This window comes from Zootoca vivipara, chromosome 6 (assembly GCF_965207765.1).
Source record: "Zootoca vivipara chromosome 6, rZooViv2.hap1.1, whole genome shotgun sequence".
Taxonomy (NCBI): Eukaryota; Metazoa; Chordata; class Lepidosauria; order Squamata; family Lacertidae; genus Zootoca; species Zootoca vivipara.
This window is the reverse complement of record NC_142589.1, coordinates 78,044,199-78,064,358: the sequence shown is the minus strand read 5'-3', so window position 1 is coordinate 78,064,358 and position 20,160 is coordinate 78,044,199. Positions and strand designations below refer to the sequence as shown.

General features: G+C 46.2%; 1 protein-coding gene across 4 annotated transcripts; it reads right to left on the bottom strand.

Moving 5' to 3' along the window:
* Window positions 1-502: 502 nt before the first annotated feature.
* Window positions 503-14,414, bottom strand: LOC148685475 (uncharacterized). Of its 4 annotated transcripts, XM_088672714.1 has the most exons (9): window positions 14,143-14,387; window positions 13,623-13,673; window positions 13,339-13,366; window positions 12,785-12,815; window positions 10,634-10,691; window positions 9,181-9,218; window positions 4,914-4,944; window positions 1,903-2,048; window positions 503-765 (listed from the first exon to the last, which is right to left on the bottom strand). In XM_088672714.1, the coding sequence occupies exons 2-8, from the start codon at window positions 13,671-13,673 to the stop codon at window positions 1,920-1,922; spliced, it is 366 nt and encodes a 121-aa protein (XP_088528840.1). In that variant the 5' UTR covers window positions 14,143-14,387; the 3' UTR covers window positions 503-765; window positions 1,903-1,919. The 4 variants fall into 4 exon arrangements, with proteins under 4 accessions (XP_088528840.1, XP_088528839.1, XP_088528842.1 ...); XM_088672713.1 differs by having other exon boundaries at window positions 745-2,048; window positions 14,143-14,384; XM_088672715.1 differs by lacking the exon at window positions 503-765 and having other exon boundaries at window positions 1,940-2,048; window positions 9,185-9,218; window positions 14,143-14,401.
* Between the last annotated feature and the right edge of the window lie 5,746 nt (window positions 14,415-20,160).

The window sequence follows — 20,160 nt, the reverse complement described above, 5'->3', positions numbered from 1 at the left end:
AAGAGGAATTTTGTATCTTTAGCGGAGACGGTTGGTTGCACCGTCTCGGACAGAAAGCCCTGATGTTGGGGCCCGATCTCTAGAAATGGGCGATGGGAAACGAGGGTCACTGGAAATGGCTCCCACCCCCCCACCCCAATCTGGCCTCTCAGACCCACTTTCGATGGTAAACAAAGTGGAGAAACAAATGGAACAAGGTCCTTCAGAGAAAGGCCCCCCCCCAATGAAGGTTAGAAACCCAGGCTCTGAAAGGGAAAGGCAAGCTACCCTGTTTCTCATATTTTAAGACATACCCATAAAATAAGCCATAGCAGGATTTTTAAGCATTCAAGGAATATAAGCCATACCCCGAAAATAAGACATAGTGATAGGCGCAGCAGCAATGCCGGCCGCGGCAGGAGGAGGAGGAAAAAAATAAGACATCTCCTGAAAATAAGCCATAGTGTGTTTTTTTGAGGAAAAAATAAATATAAGACATGTCTTATAATATGAGAAACACGGTAGGAGTGCAAGGTGCAAGCTCAGATCCTAGACAGGCCCAAGCTGGCTTGGCCGTTCACCTTGGATGCAAGCAGTCTCTCAACCAAGCCCCGAGGAGGAGGAAAAGGGATCTGTCTAGCAGGTGGACAGAAGTGGGCATCTGGTTGGCCAACTTGAGAAAAGAGTGCTAGGTTAGATGAGATTTGGGCTTGATCCAGTGCTCATTTTACGTTCTTTGGGTGGCTCCACACCACTAGTGTTTGGCAGCTTGGATTCAGGTAGAACCTGGAAATTAAGATTTGCACAGTTACGTTGAATCGAAGCCCTTTGTCACTCTTCTTAGCACAATAAAGACACTTCTTCAGAAGCAACTTCCAGCAGTTAGAAAAGAGCTAGGGAAGCGTTGAAAAGTGTGGGGTGAGCAAATGACAAAAGGGTGGGTGGAGCAATGAATATAGTATTTTTTGCCTTTGTACAGTTAGCTGTTTGACACTCACCCACACCCAACACTCTCGAATAGAATAGAATAGAATAGAATAGAATAGAATAGAATAGAATAGAATAGAGAACTTCATTGTCATTGTCCCCTTGCGGGAACAACGAAATTTCTCTAGCCTCCATTCAGGCATTATCAGAATTCAAGGCTGCATTCCAGCCAGGAGAAAACAGGGTGTGACCTGGAGCGAGTACTGAGGGCCAGGTAAATAAGTCTAGAGGGCCACATTTTACCTTGGACCTGAGGTTCCCTTGCTCTAGGTAGGACATGTCTACATGACAAAGCAAAGCCATTTTCAAATCTGAAAATAAAAATGCATTTGCCACGGAAAGATACTTTTTGGAACTGTAGTTCTTAGCGCTGTCACAACAATGAACACAGGAGCTACATAAATATTAGATAACTCAGTTGGATAGAGCGTGGTGCTAACACCACCGAGGTTGCAGGTTCGACCCCCATAAGGGGATGGTTTCATATTCCTGCATTGCAGCGGTTGGGCTAGATGACCTCTAGGGTCCCTTGATTGATTGATTGATTGAATGAATGAATGATTTTATATACTGCCCTATACCCGAAGGTCTCAGGGCAGTTCACAGAACAAAAACAGAATATAAAACCACAAAATATATAATCAAAATAAAAACAACCCAGCAGCCCTTTATCATTCTATGAGCCTTCTAAACCTAGTCAGATCATTACTAGCTCAGTACTCACTGACTGGCAGCAGCTTATCTGAATTTCAGGCAGGGGGATTGGGCCCTTCTGCCTGCCAAGCAGCTGTCCTTACCACTGGGGTGTGGCTGATCGCATGGTGCATTGGCAGAGGATTCAAACTGGACAGGGATCTGGGGTGGGGGAGTGAGGGGGGAAAGTCCCGCTTCCAGCCGGGCAAACTGCCCATGCCTCCTTCAGAAGGCTAGCCTTACACGTCAGAACTTCAGAGTCACCCTTCCGAATCCCAAATCGCAAACAGAAGACAAGAGTTTATTCCGGAAGCTGCTGTTTGCATCCCACAGTGGCAAAGAATTCGGGCTGATCTCCCCGCTGGCTCTGTGGCTTGGTGTTTTCTTCTCTGAGGAGAAATAATAATAATAATAATTTATTATTTGGGACCCAGGTGGCGCTGTGGGTTAAACCACAGAGTCTAGGGCTTGCTGATCAGAAGGTCGGCGGTTTGAATCCCTGCAACGGGGTGAGCTCCCGTTGCTCGGTCCCAGCTCCTGCCCACCTAGCAGTTCGAAAGCACATCAAAGTGCAAGTAGATAAATAGGGACCACTCTAGCGGGAAGGTAAACGGCGTTTCCGTGCGCTGCTCTGATTCGCCAGAAGCAGCTTTGTCATGCTGGCCACATGACCCGGAAGCTGTCTGTGGACAAACGGCGGCTCCCTCGGCCTATAGAGCGAGATGAGCGCCGCAACCCCAGAGTCGGACACGACTGGACCTGATGGTCAGGGGCCCCTTTACCTTTACCTTTACCCTGCCCATCCGGCTGGGTTTCCCCAGCCACTCTGGGCGGCTTCCAATGAAGATTAAAATACAGTCCATTAAAATATCACATATTAAGAACTTCCCTAAACAAAATCAGGAAAGGAAAGGAGTGAGCCCCCACCCCATCTGTGCTAATTTAAGACGCAGCAACGTCTCTCAATTCCCCACGGTTTAATCTATAAAGGCCAGGCTGCAAGATCCTTGCCTCTCAGCCTCGCTGATGTGGTCCATAGGAAAGCAGAGCAAGACGTTTGGCACCAGCTGGGATGCAGGAGTTGCCGGAAGGAGGCGTACAAGGCGCCACCCAACCGCCTTAGGGACTCCAGATTTGTGTAGGGTCTACTCCTGAGCCTTTTCCTCTGCCAAAGATATCCAGCAAGGCAGCAGAGGTTTAGGATCAGAGGTGGGCTCTCTTCCCAGGTGGACGAGCCCCACCTGCCCCTCACTTCCCTCTACAGCACATGCAGAAATCGCCTTCTTGACGGTTGGACCCACTCTTGGTCTCGACAGCTCAATCCACCGGAGCCTAGCTTTGCACGCAGGGGAAGTTCCTAGCCCACTGAGGGTTTGAGACGCCCTGGGATCTTTGGATGAAGGGCGGCATGCAGTACAAATTTAATGAATAATAAAAAATAAAATAAGTATAATGGTGTTGGGCTTGACAATCAGAAGGTTGGCGGTCCGAATCCCCGCGACGGGGTGAGCTCCCGTTGCTCTGCCCCATCTCCTGCCAACCTAGTGGTTCGAAAGCACGCCAGTGCAAGTAGACAAATAGGTACCACTGCGGCGGGAAGGTAAACAGCATTTCCGTGTGCTCCGGCTTCCGTCATGTTATTCCGTTGCGCCAGAAACAGTTTAGTCATACTGGCCACGTGACCTAGAAAGCTGTCTGCGGACAAATGCCAACTCCCTCGGCCTGAAAGCGAGATGAGCGCTGGAACTCCATGGTTGCCTTTGACAGGACTTAACCGTCCAGGGGTCCTGTACCTTTACTTTTACAGTTCCCAGGATTCTTTGGAGGAAGTCATGCACTTTAAATGTGAGGTGTATAAAGTGCATTTAAAGCGCACGAGTCCTCCCAAAGAATCCTGGGAACTGTAGTTTGCTAAGATTGCCAGGAATTAATCAATCTGTTAGGGGTAAACTACCATTCCCAGTGTTCTTTGGGGGAAGGTACATGCCTTAAATGTGCTTTAAATATATGGTGCGGCTGAGAAGTTAGAAAAATGGATGGGGCAGGACAGAGAGCAGGGTCCTTCATGACGCCAACCACTCTCCTTTCGGTTCAACGGTCTTGGCTGTTTCAGGAGCAGCGCACAAAGCTTTTGGAAGTGGGGGCATCTGAGGTGAAAACCCCACATTAATTGGACTAGGGATTTCCAGGAGGAAAAGGATGGTTCCTAGCACATAACCTCTGCATCTTCCAAGAATGCACAAAGGTTGCGAGTGTGGGAAACTCTGGTTCTGAAAATTTGCCAACCGCCAGTAACACGCAAAATCCAGAACTCTTGTTAATCCAAATCATGCCCGGTGACTTTATTGGGGGGGAGAGGGAGAAAAATGAGTGTGAATACACACACGCCAGTCAATTGCAGGCAAGGGAACGCTTTCGGGAAGCAGAATCCATGTCCCAGGCAAAGCTGTTCTCAAAGTCAGACCTTTAAAGCACATTATTTCCCTCAGAAAATTCTGGGCACTGTAGTTTAGCCTTCACACCGTTACAAACACCAAGGAAAACATTGCCACAAATGTGCTAGGATCATGTGCAGGCTGATCCAGGAAAGGGAAAAAACCTCTGGTTTGGGACAGGAAGAAGAGATTTGAGAATAGGGGAAGTCCAGCTACAACAGGAAGTGCCTTACTTTTTTTTTTTGTATCGTAGGTTTTATTCATTTTCATCTTTAAACTGTTTTCAGCTTTAAACACGGTGGGATTGAAATATATCTTTGCACTGGAGCATACAACATAACAACAACAATTGGAAATAAAAATAGATATTTCAACAGAAATAGAACAGAAATTAAACAATAAACGTTTCTGAACGTGTTAATAACGTTGCGTCAAAGTGCATATACCAAAATTATTACGGTGGCTACTGATATGAAATGATGTCTATTACTGTGTGTTCCTTAGACCGGTGGCTGGTATTTTGTATCAGTAGCAATTAGAACTTATAGGAAAGGGGAAAGGAAAAATAAAATGTGCTTCACACACTCCAGACTGTGCTCCAGACTATGGGTGCTGCTTTACCATATGCCTCATTATTTGTGTCATCGATAAAGTCACACCACAATAATAATATATAATAATAATATATATAATAATAATATATTATTTGTACCCCGCCCGTCCAGCTGGGCCTCCCCAGCCACTCTAGGCGGCTTCCAACAAAGATTAAAATACATTAAAATGTCACACATTTAAACAGAAGGCATGAAATGGACTTACCTTTTGCTCTCTCCTTGGCAAGTACAGGAACCTGGGGGGGGGGGAGGACATTTGGAGAGAACAGAAGTCAGGTGCAAAACCAGGACCAGAGCAGGGGTGCAAATTTATTACTATTAAACCCGATTCACCCGAGGGTTGCCACTTTCGTTCAGGCAAAATACAGGACAGCTGGAGGGGAGATTTTTTTGATTGGTGCTAAAATGACTCCAAAGCAATCCGTCACGATGGCACATGTGGTTTTACAGTGCTTTGTTCAGTTTAAAAAATAGCAAAAGCGCTATGGAGATGGATCTCATAATGCCCCTCAGTCTCCTCTTTCCCAGGCTATTGGGGGGGGGGGGTGGCACACAAGGCAGACTGGGCTGTTGCCAGGCAGGAAAGGAGGGGAGGAGATGCTCAATGTCAGTAGGAATTTAGGGGCAGGCCCGTCCCATTGAGGATGCCCTGCCTACACACACACACACACACACTTATATACAGTGGTACACAATTGGTTCCGGAAGTCTGTACTTAACCTGAAGTGAACTTTCCCAGTGAAAGTAATGGAAAGTGGATTAATCCGTTCCAGACGGGTCCGCGGAGTACTTAAACTGAAAGTACTCAAACTGAAGCGTACTTAAACCAAGGTATGACTGTATACCCCAAGAAGGGAAATGGGGGGTGGAGTGTCAGGTTGGTTAAGAAGGGGTTGCAAAGTGGGAGAAGAGTTTGTGTGGGGACGGGACCCACAGATCTGGCCAGGGAAATGAGAGTGAAACATGGATGTAGCCAGGATTTATTGGGGGGAGGGGAAGAGAGAGGCATTATGTTATAGGGGACCGAACCAAGTTATCTGAGACGCAATCGGTCAGTAGCTAATAATTTTTATTTATTTACTTGATCGGAGGGGGGAGGACACATGGGTGTAGCCAGGAGAGGGCAGGGAGGGGCAGCTGTCCCCCCCAAAAAATCAATAAAAATACATAGTCAACTGAGGTTCTGTCCCCCTCCCCCAAACAAAAGGTCTGCCCTCTCAAGGAAAATCCTGGCTACGCCCATGGGGTGAAAAAGCAAATGAGATCAAAGAGGACTGGGGGGGAGGGGGGAGGCTGGAAGCGAAGGGGGGTTCTTACAGAGAAAGGGAGAGTCATGGAGGGGGGAGAATTAGAATGCCCCAAGGAAGCGGTTGGGAAACCAGAGGTGTAAGGAGAGGGACAGAACTGTACCAGGCAGGTAGAACTTGGGAGACTTGTTTTCTTGGGGACGAGGGGCTGCCCCATAGATAGAAAAGAGGTTGGTGGACAGAGAGACAGAAGAGGAGGGATTCCTCAGTGGAAAGGACCTCTTTGAGGGGAGGGGGTGCCATATTTCAAAACGTAAAGAACCAGGACACCCTGAAAGTTGCTGAGCCTTTTGTGATCCGATATTTGTTCAGGGGGGCCGGATTTAGGTTTGATGAGGCCCTCAGCTACTGAACGTAATGGGGCCCTTTAGAGGTCCAGCTGTCCTTTGTCAACAACAAATTGTCGCTGTTTCTTGTGTTGAATATATGCTATATGTGGGGCCCATTCCTCTATCTGTGGTGGCGAACCTTTTAGAGACGGAGTGCCCAAACTGCAAACCAAAACCCACTTATTTATCACAAAGTGCCCAGAGTTGTTGAGCTTTTCCAGGAGGGGGGAGGACTGGACAGAAATAACTAACCATAAAGACCCTCGCTGGCACCTTTCGTCTACCCAACCGCCGCCAACAACCACACCACCAGAAGGGACGCAAGACTACCGCTGATCTACCCAATCGACAACAGCCATTGATGCAGACAAAAGAACTCCCGCCCAATCGCCACAGACAATCTCCCATCTACCACCATAAATAAATAGAGAGTGGGGCCCTAAGCTATAGTTTGTTTAGTTTATATGTAAATCCAGCACTGGGGATGATATTCCTGAAACTACTGAGATTGTGTAACATCTCTTAGTCTTGCTGATAGTCTCGCCAGTTCAGCGCCCCGTAAACAAATTGGAATAATAATATAAATAATATAATAATATAAATGCAGTCAACAGAAGGCAACCAACTATGTCCTGGGCTTGCCCCTCTTCTCCCCCAACCTCATGCTGTTTAATAATAATAATAATAATAATAATAATAATAATAATAATAATAATAATAATAATATATTATTTATACCCCGCCCATCTGGCTGGGTTTCCCCAGCCACTTTGGGCAGCTTCCAACAAAATATTAAAATAAAATGGTCTGTTAAACATTAAAAGCTTCCCTAAACAGCTTTACAATGTTAATGTCTCACATCGAACATAACTGATCTGCAGAAAAGACTCTACGACCTGAGAACAGAGACCATGCACGTACTTTTGTCGTTTGTTAAGGGGTGCTGAGAGACCCTGATTATCATCCCCAGAGTGGTTTCCCAATCAATCCCTTCTCACGGGGAACTCTGTGGGATTTTAGCTCTCTGAGGAGAACAGCAGCTCACGGTACCTTTCCTTTCACAAACTACACTTCCCAGAATTCTTCGGGGAAGAAGCCATGACGCTTTATTGTGATATGGTACCAGGGGCGCCAACTTGAATAAAATATTGGAGGGGAAGATAAGCCCCGCCCCACATAATCGATCGCATTACACCAGTGCTTTTTTTCTGGGGGGGGGGACGGACTCAGGGGTATGTGTACCCCTAAACATTTTGCGAATCTAAGTTTGGCCTCGTTGAGCGGCAGTATTTCAATATGAGAAGGAAAATGAGAGTACCCCCTAAACTTTTTTTTAAAGAAAGAAAGCACTGCATGACACGATGGGCACACACCATTTGAATGGCAATGCCCATCAACTGGGAGGAGGTGGCCCCCTCCAATATTTTATTACACACTCTGCTGCTTTCACTAAATGTATACAGTACTGTTCTGTTCTGGCTGGAACGGATTTCCTTTTCTTCATAATAATAATAATAATTGCAACAGTTTTTATCTGTTTTGATACGTTATATTGTTATAACCTGTCCTGGGCCCTTATATGGTGGAGAGTGGGTAAGGAATATTTTAAACAGGGCTGCCATATTTCAGAAAGTGAAAAAATGGTTGAGCTTTCTTTTGCAAAAATCTCTTTCCCCCCCCACCCCATCCCACTGCAAAAAATTGAAGTTTTTGAGCTATTTTTTAAAAAGAAAATTGCCCCCCCCCCAAAAAAACCCAACACTTCTGATATGGGCTGCCATGCTCCTGGGTTTTCCCAGACATCATTTTCGACGGGCAAATGTCCGGGATATTCCAGACATATGGTAGCCCTATTTTAAATGAAAAACAAAATCAGCTCCTGACAGAAACGCCCCCTCCATAACCTAAGCTATAAATAAGTTCCATTTTGTTTTGATAGTCACTAGGCAACTGCCCCTCACTCCAGGGACATTTTCTTTTCTCTCTCCCTCTCCCCTTCCACTCAGCATCTGCTAACCCAAGTAGCGCATAAGGAAGATCACTGAACCGTGGGCGCCTCTTCGCTTCTTTCTCCTTGGAAAGGCGAGTTGTATTTGAGGAGCAGATGCCAGGTTGCATTAGATCTCAAAATCAAATCTCTCCCTTTTTTTGGCGTGTGTGTGTGTGTACGCACGCACGCACACACACACACGCATGTGGGGGGTTTGAAATCGTCCCAAAACAATTTTTGAAATGGCGCAGGTTTTTTTTTTTTAAATCATTTCGAAAATGAAACATTTCCTTCGCATGCCACCAGCTCCGGAACATTCTCCCGTGCAAGCACACATATGGCGCACCCGCCAAAATGAAGGGGAACGATGTGCAGGCACTTCAAGCATGGATCGTGGCCTATCACACAGATTTTTTTTTGAGTCCTTTATTTAACAAACTGTTTGGAATTTAAAACCCAGCCCACCCCAAATGCTTGAGTAAACATTTCAAATGAAACCCCAAATTATCTTATTGATTATTGTGTTTGTTTGTTTATATTAAATAAATTTATTAAATTTCTACCCCCACTTTTCCACCAAAAGGGGGGGGGCTCCCCATTTTATCCCGACGACATCCGTGCGAGGTAGATTAGGTTAACAGAGAGCAACTGGCTCAACGTCGCTCAGTGAGGTTCCTGGCTGAGTGGGGGAATTGAATCCTGGTCTCCCCACATCCTAGCCCCAAGTTCACAGCAACTGAGAAAATAGTATTTTCAAAGAGCCATTTCAAACCAGGTTGCTTAAAAGGAAAGGGGAAGAGGGGGTTGAAAATGCAGCCTCAAGCCAGGGACTCTCGATTGACTTACGTACACAGCTGCTCTTCGAGAACATAAATATCGTCTTGCTGTAAAGAAGGAGAGAAAGAGTTGATCATAAAAACGGCCGCTAAGTGTAGTCAACGCTTGAAGAAATCAAGTCACTCTAGGGCAGTGGTGTCCAAACTTTTTTCAAAGAGGGCCAGATTTGATGAAGTGAAGAGCCGTGGGGGCCAGCCAAAGTTGTTAGGATTGAAGTTGTTGAGAGGTGTTTTTTAAATGATTTTACTGCAGGAAATAAACTGCCACAGGGGCCGGATTAAACCGACTGGCGGGTTGGATTAGGCCCCCCGAAATGCCTTTGGACATGCCTGCTCTAGGGAGCAAAATATTTAAAGGTTTATATTGAGGCAGGTCTGCACCCAAGATTTCCAGGTCACCGTTTATTATTTTAGACCTCAAGAAATATTCCATGGTGAGACAGAATACAACTACAGCGGTACTTCTGGTTACGAACTTAATTCATTCCGGAGATCCGTTCTTAACCTGAAACTATTCTTAACTTGAGGTACCACTTTAGCTCATGGGGCCGCTCCGCCGCCATGCAATTTCTGTTCTCATCCTGAGGTAAAGTTCTTAACCCAAGATACTACTTCTGGGATAGCGGAGTCTGCAACCTGAAGTGTTTGTAACCTGAGGTGTTTGTAACCCGAGGTACCACTGTATCCGCAACGCCACACATCAGCAGAAAACGGGTTTTGAACCTGTGTTTTGGTGGACTACAAGGAAGCAGGGGCGTCAACTATGGGAGAGAAGGGGCTTCGGCTCCCTCAATATTGGAGCTGCCTTCAGGCCCCACGCCCGTTGGCAGACCAACTCCGTGTTGCAAAGATGTCTGCAAACATGACATGAAGGCTGGCAACATCAACCTCGCCGTGTAGGAATCCCTTGCAGACAGACAGGTTGTGAATCCATAGCAGGGACCAGAGGAGGAATGACCGGTGGGAGGAACAGAAAGAGAAGAAACTCTATCGTGCATCTGCAGCAGCCCAACCGGACGCCTTCCCCTGCCCCGGCTGCAACAAAACATGTCTCTCCTTTATCAGTTTCTACAGCCATAGCAGGTGCTGCAACCTTCCAGCAGTTTGAACTCACCCAAAAGCCGCGCCCCTCCATTGTCTCCCAGGACAGACAGATGCCAACCACAACTCAAGCCAGCGCTGGCTACTTTCTAAACTGTGGCTAGGAATAATAACTGCAGCGCCCAGAATTCTTCAAGGGAAATAATGTGCTTTGAACGTGCCTTAAAGGTGTAGCATGCATATGCTTGCCTTAGAACGTCACCCAGGGATTTATTTCTGTTCTTCGCTGCTGCCAGCAGGGATGAGGCCAGGGGTCATATTTCTGCCCGTTCCCTTCTGTGTCTTTGGTCGGCCTCCCTCCCCACCTAGCGTAAAGATCCTGGGGTCCTGCGTGAAGAATGGCAATGCCAAGGACGACTCACCAGAGATTCCTGAAGCTCCTTCAGCTGGTGAACTTTCTTCTTGATCTTGTCGTTGTCTCTGAAAATCAAGGAAGGGGGGGGTTCAGATGAGTGGGTGGGCAAACTGTCGCATTTTGCTGGCCATATTCAAGGGCATACGAGAACTTTAGGTTTCCACCTTTAAAATTGATCTGAAGCTAGCTTAAGTTTAATGCCTGTTAAGCTAGCTAAAATTTTCAGACCTAGGACAAACCCTTGCCGGAAATGCAGGGAGGATAAAGGCACATGGATCCACATGTGGTGGAACTGTAAAAAGATCAGACCATTTTGGGAAATGATTTAGAATGAGCTTAAGAAAATGTTCAAATGCTCCTTCCCTAAAAAATCTGAAGCCTTCCTGCTAGGAATTATGGGAAATGAAATCCCCCCCAAAAAATACAGGAGAGTCTTTATGTATGTTACAGTTGCTGCCAGAATTCTAATAGCAAAAAGTTGGAAGGGAGAGAATACCGCATCTAAATCAGACTGGCAAAATAAAATAAAATAAGATAGTACGCTGAACTGGCGAGACTATCAGCAAGACTAAGAGATGTTACAGATGAATTTTTTTCCAGAGAGTGGGATATATATATATAGTCTATGTAAAAGAACATTGTCAAAAGATCAATTCATTGGCAGGTTTTGACTGAGCTTCGGTGTTTAAATAATTCTATAAAATAACATTTATAGTAAGTCAAATAATATGGAGAAAGTAAAGTTTAAGCGCGTATTTAAGGAATTTAATTTGGGAATGCAAGTGGAAGATTGGAGGTCTTGAAAATTTGATCACAAATGGGTGTACAAAGCAAGCATTAGTTAAAGAATGAATAATTAGCTAAAGAATGAATAACCGTTAAAAAAATAAAAATAAAATAAAATAGATCTGAAGCACTTGGTCACCTCCAAGACAACCTGCCTACACCAGGCGTTCATCCTGGTCTACTTGCACCAAGTTCACATGGAGGTTAGATTGTATCTGGTTTTTCTTGAGCATTTGTTCCGATTTGTTTACGGGGCATTTACGTGACAAGGAACATTTGCTCCCCATCTACCTTGACTTGTTTGTGGCGTGTTTACCGGTCACCCCTTTTTTGGTCATTTGTTCATCCTTCACTTTCCAATTCGTTTCCCCTTCCTTCCTTCCTTCCTTCCTTCCTTCCTTTCTAAACGTCATTTATTTATTTTAAAAAACGGATTTGTTGTGCTAGGGTAGGCCAACAGAGTGCTTTAACTTAATCTAAGCAGCCTAGTGTGTGACTGAATCACTCCTGCAAATAAATGATAGCCTGGAAGTGCCTATAAAACACCAAACTAATGATAATGATAATGATAATGATAATGATAATGATAATGATAATGATAATGATAATGATAATGATAATGATAAAAATGGACTTTCTGTGGTCTGGAAATTGATGGGCAATGCACTGAAAAGTCTGACCAGCAAATATACAGGAAGATATGCAAATATCCCACAAGCCAATCAGGATAAATGCAAGACAAATACTCACTGTTTACAGTGGCTGGCAGCAGGGATAAGGGATAAAGAGGTGTGAGTTCAGACAAGCTTGATACTGCCTGCACTGGCAGGCAGTGGCTCTCTGACGATTTGGCCAGGACTCTTCAGAATAAAAGCAGATGCTCTACCACTGAGGCACAATTCCTACTCTTCCTTCCCCAACCCCCCCCCCACCTTAAAAAAAAAAACTCCAAGGCTGTTAATGACTAGAAAAGTCACATATTAATATTTTCAATAAACATATGTATGGTTCTCCGCCCTTAAAGTGCACTTGTAGAGCATATAAGTTTTAATTTTTAAATATGCATATTTTATTGGGTTGTTGTTTTTATTTTGTTTATATAATAATAATAATAATAATAATAATTTATTATTTATACCCCGCCCATCTGGCCGGGTCCTTCCCGCCACTCTGGGTGGCTTCCAACACATATTAAAATACACATATATCTTGTGGTTTTCATGTTGATCTTTTCTGTGAACCGCCCTGAGACCTCTGGGATATATATAAATATATAATATTTTGGCAGCTGACCTGCCAACTCTTAGCCAATAAGTGGGTTAGAAACCCTGCCCCACATCAATAAACAAGCAAATGCATAAATCAGAAATACCTAAGTAAGATTTCTTCTGTTGACTTGAAAACTGAAGGAAAGAAAGGCGAGATAGTGAGAAAAAGCAAATTCTCCTATGGTGAGATTGGTGACTATTAACTAAGAACCTGTCTGGAGCAAGCAGGTGTGTGTGTGGGGGGGAGTCAGCGGCTCTCCAGATTTTGCTGGACTACAGCTCCCATCAGCCCCTTGACCACTGACCAGGGGCTGATGGGAGTCCAACAGCATCAGTGGGTGGGACGCTCCCATTTCCCATCAAATCCAGAGCTAGTTTGGAATTAACTGAGTTGATTTCCCTAACAGAGAATCCTAGCAAATAGCTTCAAGTCCAGTCCAGCCCTGGATGACCTGTTGAGAAGGGGGAGGACCTGGCAAGGACGCCCAGCTGGTGAACCAAACCTCTCCATGGGTTTGTGGGAACGACGCCACTGCAGGACCAATCCGTCTTTCCATATCTGGTCCTCAAAACTAGTTGGACCCTTCCTTGCTGCTCTGTTCCCACCGCAACCAGGAGGCTGGTTTTCCCAATCCCGCAGGGAAGCAAAACGACTCACCTTCATTTTCCTCCCTTAGCCTTGAATTCTGCAAAGGTCGGGAGAAGAGGATTTTGGTTAGAGACAGTGATAATGTGGGATGCACAGTCAAATGCAACATTCCTTATTCCAGGGTTACAGGCTGGGTTCTCTCCCGGCTTTTATCTGCAGATGCTGCCAGGATGCGACCTGGGACCTTCTGCTTCCCAATCAGATGTCCCACTGCTGGGCTATAGACCTTCCACTCATGCTATGCCAAGCCCAGACGGCCCCTTATACCTCCTGTTAAGATCCAAGGTGCTCACCATTTGGCGCAAGTTTGCGTTTGCCTTCTGAAGGGATCTGATCTTCTCCATCTGTAGGAAATTTAAAAAAAGAACAAGACAATAAACAGGAGAGGAAACATGAGATCTTGTAACACCCCTCTCAAAATATATATATAAAGGTTCCAAATTCCCCCCCAAAACGTCCAGTTGATAAAGTTGACGTTGAATGCCCTCAATTATTTGAGTATTTGCTGAAAACCTGATGCCCATATTTTAGCGTTCTTTTATATTTGACAGTATATATGGCAATCGGCATCCCTTGGCACGTGGCATTTGCCTGAACTTGATGGATAATGCTGAATTGCATTAGTGCCGTGTCCAACATCTGGTAGTTGGCATGCCATAATATCGTTACAAAAGTTGGGTGCCACCCCCCCTCTCTTCCGAGCGATGGCAAGATCCCAGGGGGTTTCCAGGCACTCATCCAGGGTCTGTATTCCTTTGGAGAACGGAAACACGGTGGAGACTGTCATAGCTTTAAGAAATATGGTTCATTCACCTATTTACACCTTCAGTCTGCATGGAGGGGGTCCAGATCTTGCAGCATGGCCATTTGAAGGGGGCTTGTACCCCACAGCAGTGCAGTCATGCAGTCCGGGGGATCTCTTCCAACTAGCCTTCAGCCAGCCTGCCCAAGATGGATCCCAGCCTTCTTCCTCCTTCTCCCCAGCACACCTTGCTAAACAACCCTCTTTTCCTGTCACCTCACACCCAGGTACCCTGGCAACTTTCCAAACCCCCTGCCTCTGTTCACACCTCAGGGCAAGTGTGTGTGGGGGGGGAGGGCAGTTCTCTTGCATCACCCACAATCCCATTGTTTCTTAATGGCCCTAGTCTGGCCAGGTGTGTGTGTGTGTGTGTGTGTGTGTGTGTGTGTGTGTGTGTGTGTTGTTTGTTTGCAAAGGCTAACCCAGGAATTCCTCTGCAGCTTGTATTTCTCGCTTCATATCCCAAAAGATCAAAATCCTGGATTTTGAACAAAGCAGTTTGGCAACCCCAGAACCTTTGCTGGTGCCAACAAAATTAAGAGCGTATAACTCAGGCATCCCCAAACTGCGGCCCTCCAAATGTTTTGGCCTACAACTCCCATGATCCCTAGCCTAGCTAACAGGACCAGTGGTCAGGGATGATGGGAACTGTAGTCCAAAACATCTGGAGGGCCGAAGTTTGGGGATGCCTGGTATAGCTGTTAGAAACTGTGGGAGAGAGGGCTCTTGGGCTCAGGTCTTGCCTATAGGTTTCCCATTGGGGCATCTGTTTGGCTCCTGTGAGAGCAGGATACTGGACTTGATGGGCCATTGGCCTGATCCAGCAGATTCTTCTTATCGGTCCTCCCAATCTTGCCAAACCAGGTGGTGGTTCTGGCTGACTAGTCTTCTTTGGCACCCACTCGTGGCTGAGTAAAAACAGGGTCTTAGCAGTGAGTCTGTAAGTGACTGTGGAGGCCAATTCTGGACCCACACGTCCTTCTACAGTGGGGACGTAGGATTCCAGGCGGGAGTTGATCACGGTGAGGATTTGCCAAATGTGCCTTCCTCTTAGCTCGCTTCTCCCTTTCACCCTGAGTTCGAGTGTCTTCAAAGCCCATGACACCTTTGGTAAAGGCTGTTTTCCAATTGGAGCTCTCGCAGGCCAGTGTTTCCCAGTTGTTGGTGTTTAGACCACATTTTTTTTTAAAGATTTGCCTTGAGAGAGTCTTTAAACCTCTTTTGTTGACCACCAGCATTACGCTTTCGATTTTTAAGTTCGGAATAGAGTAGCTCTGACTAGTAAAGCACCATGGTCAGCATAACCAAATAAATGGGCCCTAGAAGAAATGGGTGGGTCCTTCCCCCCTCCCCCACCTTCACATGCCTAACTGCTAGGTAGCAGAACAAAAAATCCAGTGCTTTAGGGTGTGAGCTGAGCTGGAGACACAGAGGCGAGTTTGCTCTCTGTTGGATTCGAAGCTGCAACAAATAGAGAAGCAAGCTCTGTTGGGGTGTTAATGCTGAGAGCCCTTCCATCTTATAGAACTGTGGAGTTGAAAGGGACCCTGAGGGTCATCCAGTCTAACCCCCTGCAATGCAGGAAACTCAGCCAAAGCATCCATGGCAGGTGGCCATCCAACCTCTGCTTAAAAACCTCTGAAGAAGGAGAGTCAACCACCTCCTAAGGGAGTCCATTCCCCTGTTGGACGGCTCTTACTGTCAGAAACTTTTTCCTGGCGTTCAGTCGGAATCTCCTTTCTCGTAGCTCGAAGCCCTTGGTTCGAGTCCTACCATCCAGAGCAAGAGAAGACAAGTGTGCTCCCTCTTCCGTGGGACAGCCCTTCAGATATTTACATCCGCATTTGTTGTCCTACTCTTTCTCCCGTACTACAAGAATATTCTTTAATATTGCACGGGCACCTGCAAATAGCAAGGGTTTTGCCAGCGCAGAATTGATAACAGACAGCAACTTGACCAAAAAGAATACAACACAGCAGATGTGTCCACATCATAAATTTGGTTTTAGAGTTTGAAGCTTGAAAAGATTTTCAGAAATGCAGTTATACTCTGTGCTGAGCACTGGGATAACATATATACATCAGCCTTTGCTTCCATAAAATTGAGTGGGGAGGGGGGAGTGCTATGTTTTTATTTTGGTTATGTATTTTGTGTTTTTATATTGTGATTTTATCCTGTGAACTGCCCTGAGACCTGAGGGGTATAGGGCTGTATACAAATTTAATAAACAACAACAACAGCAAATAATAATAATAATAATAATAATAATAATAATAATAATAGTAAATGGCTATCATCTCTCATGCTTAGGTTGTATACAAAGGAACAAATATAAAATGCAAATAAATAAAAGCCTATAGCCTAAGGCAGGCATCCCCAAACTTCAGCCCTCCAGATGTTTTGAACTACAATTCCCATCATCCCTGACCACTGACCTGTTAGCTAGGGATCATGGGAGTTGTAGGCCAAAACATCTGGAGGGCCGCAGTTTGGGGATGCCTGGCCTAAGGACGCCACAGTTTCCGCTGACCTTCCTTCCAAGGAAACTGGACTCGGAGCGAGTGTTGAAACCCCTGGAAATATCTCACTGCTCAGAGATTGGGGTGGCGGTGCAGCGTTGTGATAATCACAAATCCACCCCGGTTGCACATTAAAAAGGACGTCCAGCGAGGCCTTAGAAGCCTGGCAGGATGTTCCGATTCCGAAGGATGCTCACCAGGTTCTGATTTCTCTGCTCCAGTAAGAGAAGCCTCCTCCCTCGCTCCGCCATGGTGGGCAGCTACATGCAGGAAAGAACCGTGAGCAAAGGGCAAAGGATGCCGCGCTCCCATAAGACGGCCCAGTTTTTCTCCTCTCAACTTGCAGCAGCAATCTGGGCTGATCTTGGGAGTTCCTCACTAAGCTGGTGCCTGTTGCCCTCAGCACCCACTGCTCCTCCATCTTGCCTTGTGACGGTGCCCGTGATGTCATAGGAGACTTGAGGTGTTTTTTTTAGAAACAAATAAATATAACGCCCTACAGGGACATGCCTTTTGGGTACCTTTGGAGGCAGGGGAGGAGAAGGACGGATGGTCTTTGTGCCTCTTAGGTACACGACTGAATGTTTTGGCACTTGCCTGCTAAACCAGAGGCGAGGAAACCTTTCTAGTGCCAGGGGAACAGTGATATAGATGGGCTTTTCCTCCATTGTTGACATCCACCCTCCATGGATCAGTCTGATTCCCTTTTGAAGTTGGTAGCGACCGCTGCTTCCTGTGGGAGGGAGTTCCGCAGTTTAACTACGTGAAGATGTGTCTTACGAGAGAGGGAGAAAACGTTTCCTCTGTCCAATTTTCCCATGCCCTGCACAATCTCACAAATTTCTTACCGTACCGCCTCTTATGCACCTTTTCTCTCAATGAAAAAGTCCCAAACGCTGAAATCTTTCCTCATAGGAGAGCCTCAAAAAGTATTGGCCATTTTGGTTTCCCTTTTTTGTACCTTTCCCAACTCTATGACATCCTTCTCCTCGAGGTGAGGCGACATCGCTAATAAATCTTGAAATGCCTGAGGTGCATCTCGAGAAATTCTGGTTAAACTCCTTCTCAATTTCTCCCCCCACAATTGCAACATTGCTGGTATTCACCTAGGTTCATATATATATTTCAAAATATATTTTAGCAACACACTAGGTTTCAAATTTGGGAACGGTTTCAAAACCAGCCTCAAGACTTTCACCTGTCCTGAATCCTTGCAGACAGCTAACCCCTTCTGCCCAAAATTGTTCGGCCCCTAGGTTCCCCATTCGTCTCCCAGTCCAAGAATGGAGTGGGGAGAGAGATTGGGAAAAGGCCAGGAGAGCGCAGAGGCCTTGTTTACCCAGCCCAGAAAGATGCCAAACGTCGCCATGGCAACCACTATGGCCTGCCGGTGTGGCTGACGCTGGTAGCCATAGGAACAGGGAGGGAGGGGGAGAGATGTTTAGGATTTGGGTGTGGGGTCCCAGGCACAGGAGATGGAGGGAGAGACCCTGCCATGGGAAAGGGAGAAAGGAGGAGGAGGATTGAAATGGGGATGAAGGAAAAAAGGAGGACTTAGACGTTCTCACAGCCTCCAACATTTTCCTGATGAAAATAGGGACGTCCTATTCCATAATCATAATATTAGCAATAATGTTCTTATTTATACCCCATCCATCTCACTTGAGTGGCTTCCAACACATATAAAAACATAATAAAACATTAAACATTAAAGACGTCCCTATATAGGGCTGCCTTCAGATGTCTTCTAAAGGTTGTATAGTTACTTTTCTCTTCGGCTCACCCTCCAACATTTCTCTGATCCAAAAAGGACGTCTTAAGGAAAAGCAGGACATTCCGGGATCAAATCGGAAACTGGGACAACTTCTGTAAATCCGGGACTGTCCCTGGAAAATTGGGACACTTGGAGGTTTTGTGTTCTCGTTTTCCGAACTGAGTCTGAATTATTTGGACTCCGGTTTGCAAGCCGCACCCTATAAGTGTCTAGGAAGCCGCCTTCTTCTTCTGCCACTGAGAGGCTCTGTGGTGATGAAGAGGCAGTCAGTGCATGCTCAGAAAAGCTCTCGATTTCCTGAAAAAGCGTGGCTTTGTTCAAAACCAGGGCAGCCTAGGGGAGGCATCCCCAAACTTCGGCCCTCCAGATGATATGGACTACAATTCCCATCTTCCCCAACCACTGGTCCTGTTAGCTAGGGATCATGGGAGTTGTAGGCCAAAACATCTGGAGGGCCGCAGTTTGGGGATGCCTGGCCTAGGGTGTTGGGCCAAGACTGAGGAGATGGTGGCTCAAATTCCCAGAAAACCAGGAAGCTGACCTTGAGCCAGTCACACAAGGCTCTGGTTGTGAGGTTAAAAGCAGGGGAGAATTAGGTCGACCACCCTGAGCTCCTTGTAAGAAGGCCAGGAGGTCAATGTAATATTCTTGCAAGAAGTTCAGAACTCCATTTACTGTATTGGGATGGGGGTGGGTATTCCTTTCCCACCTCCTCACAACCAACGATGCAATTATAGGAACATAAGGAAGGTATTTAAAGCGCATCACTTTACCCAAAGAATCTTGGGAACCGTAATTTACCCCTCACTGGCTTACAATTCCTAGCGTTCTTAAACTCTGTTTCCCAGGATTCTTTGGGGGAGATCATGTGTTTTAAATGTGCTTTATACAGCTCACATTTAAAGTGCAGGGCTTCCCCCAAAGAATCCTGGGCACGGTAGTTTACACCTCTCGGAGTTACAATTCTCAGCACCCGCAACAAACTACGGTTCCCAGGATTCTCAGAGGGGGGGTCATGTGCACTTTGTACCTATGGTGTGTGTACACCATAGTCGGGCCACTGGTCATCTAGCTCTGTCTTGTCAACACTGACCGGCAGTGGTTCTCCAGGGCTTCAGACAGGATATCTGTAGCCCTACCAGGAGCCGCTGGCAGGAATTGAACTCGGGACCTTTTGCATGCATGGCAGGTGCTCTGTCGCTGAGCTGCAGTCCTTCCCCGGCCAGGGCAGGTCTTTGGGGAGACATCCAGGCCTTTGACTCTGAAAGATGAGTTGGAACATCCCCTGCAAAACCTCCATGACCATAGTCTCAAATCACCAAAGCCCATCATCGTACTGGCAATATCACGGAATGCTTTTTGCAGGGCATGTCATGGTGAAAAGCAGAGGAGCTGTGTCAGAAAAAGAAGCTGGCAACCGTAGCTGCTTAATGGAGCCCCAGCTCTGAAACTAAACCGCATCACCCAGCACAGAAAGCATTTGCAACCTGGCCCAGCAGGTGACGAGCAATTCGTATTGCCATTGCTAAGCAACCAGCCTACCCTCCGGGTACCATAAGAGAGACTCCCAATTAGCCGGTGAGACCAAAACACAGTCGCAGATGCCAACTTTTCCATGCTGTGCTGTTTGCTCAAAGTGCCACTAGAGAGCACCAAACTCCTTTAGCATAGCAGGTTGGGTTAATGTGGGGCGGTTCGGAAGAAGAAATTTAGGCAGAATTTTGTTCAGACATCAT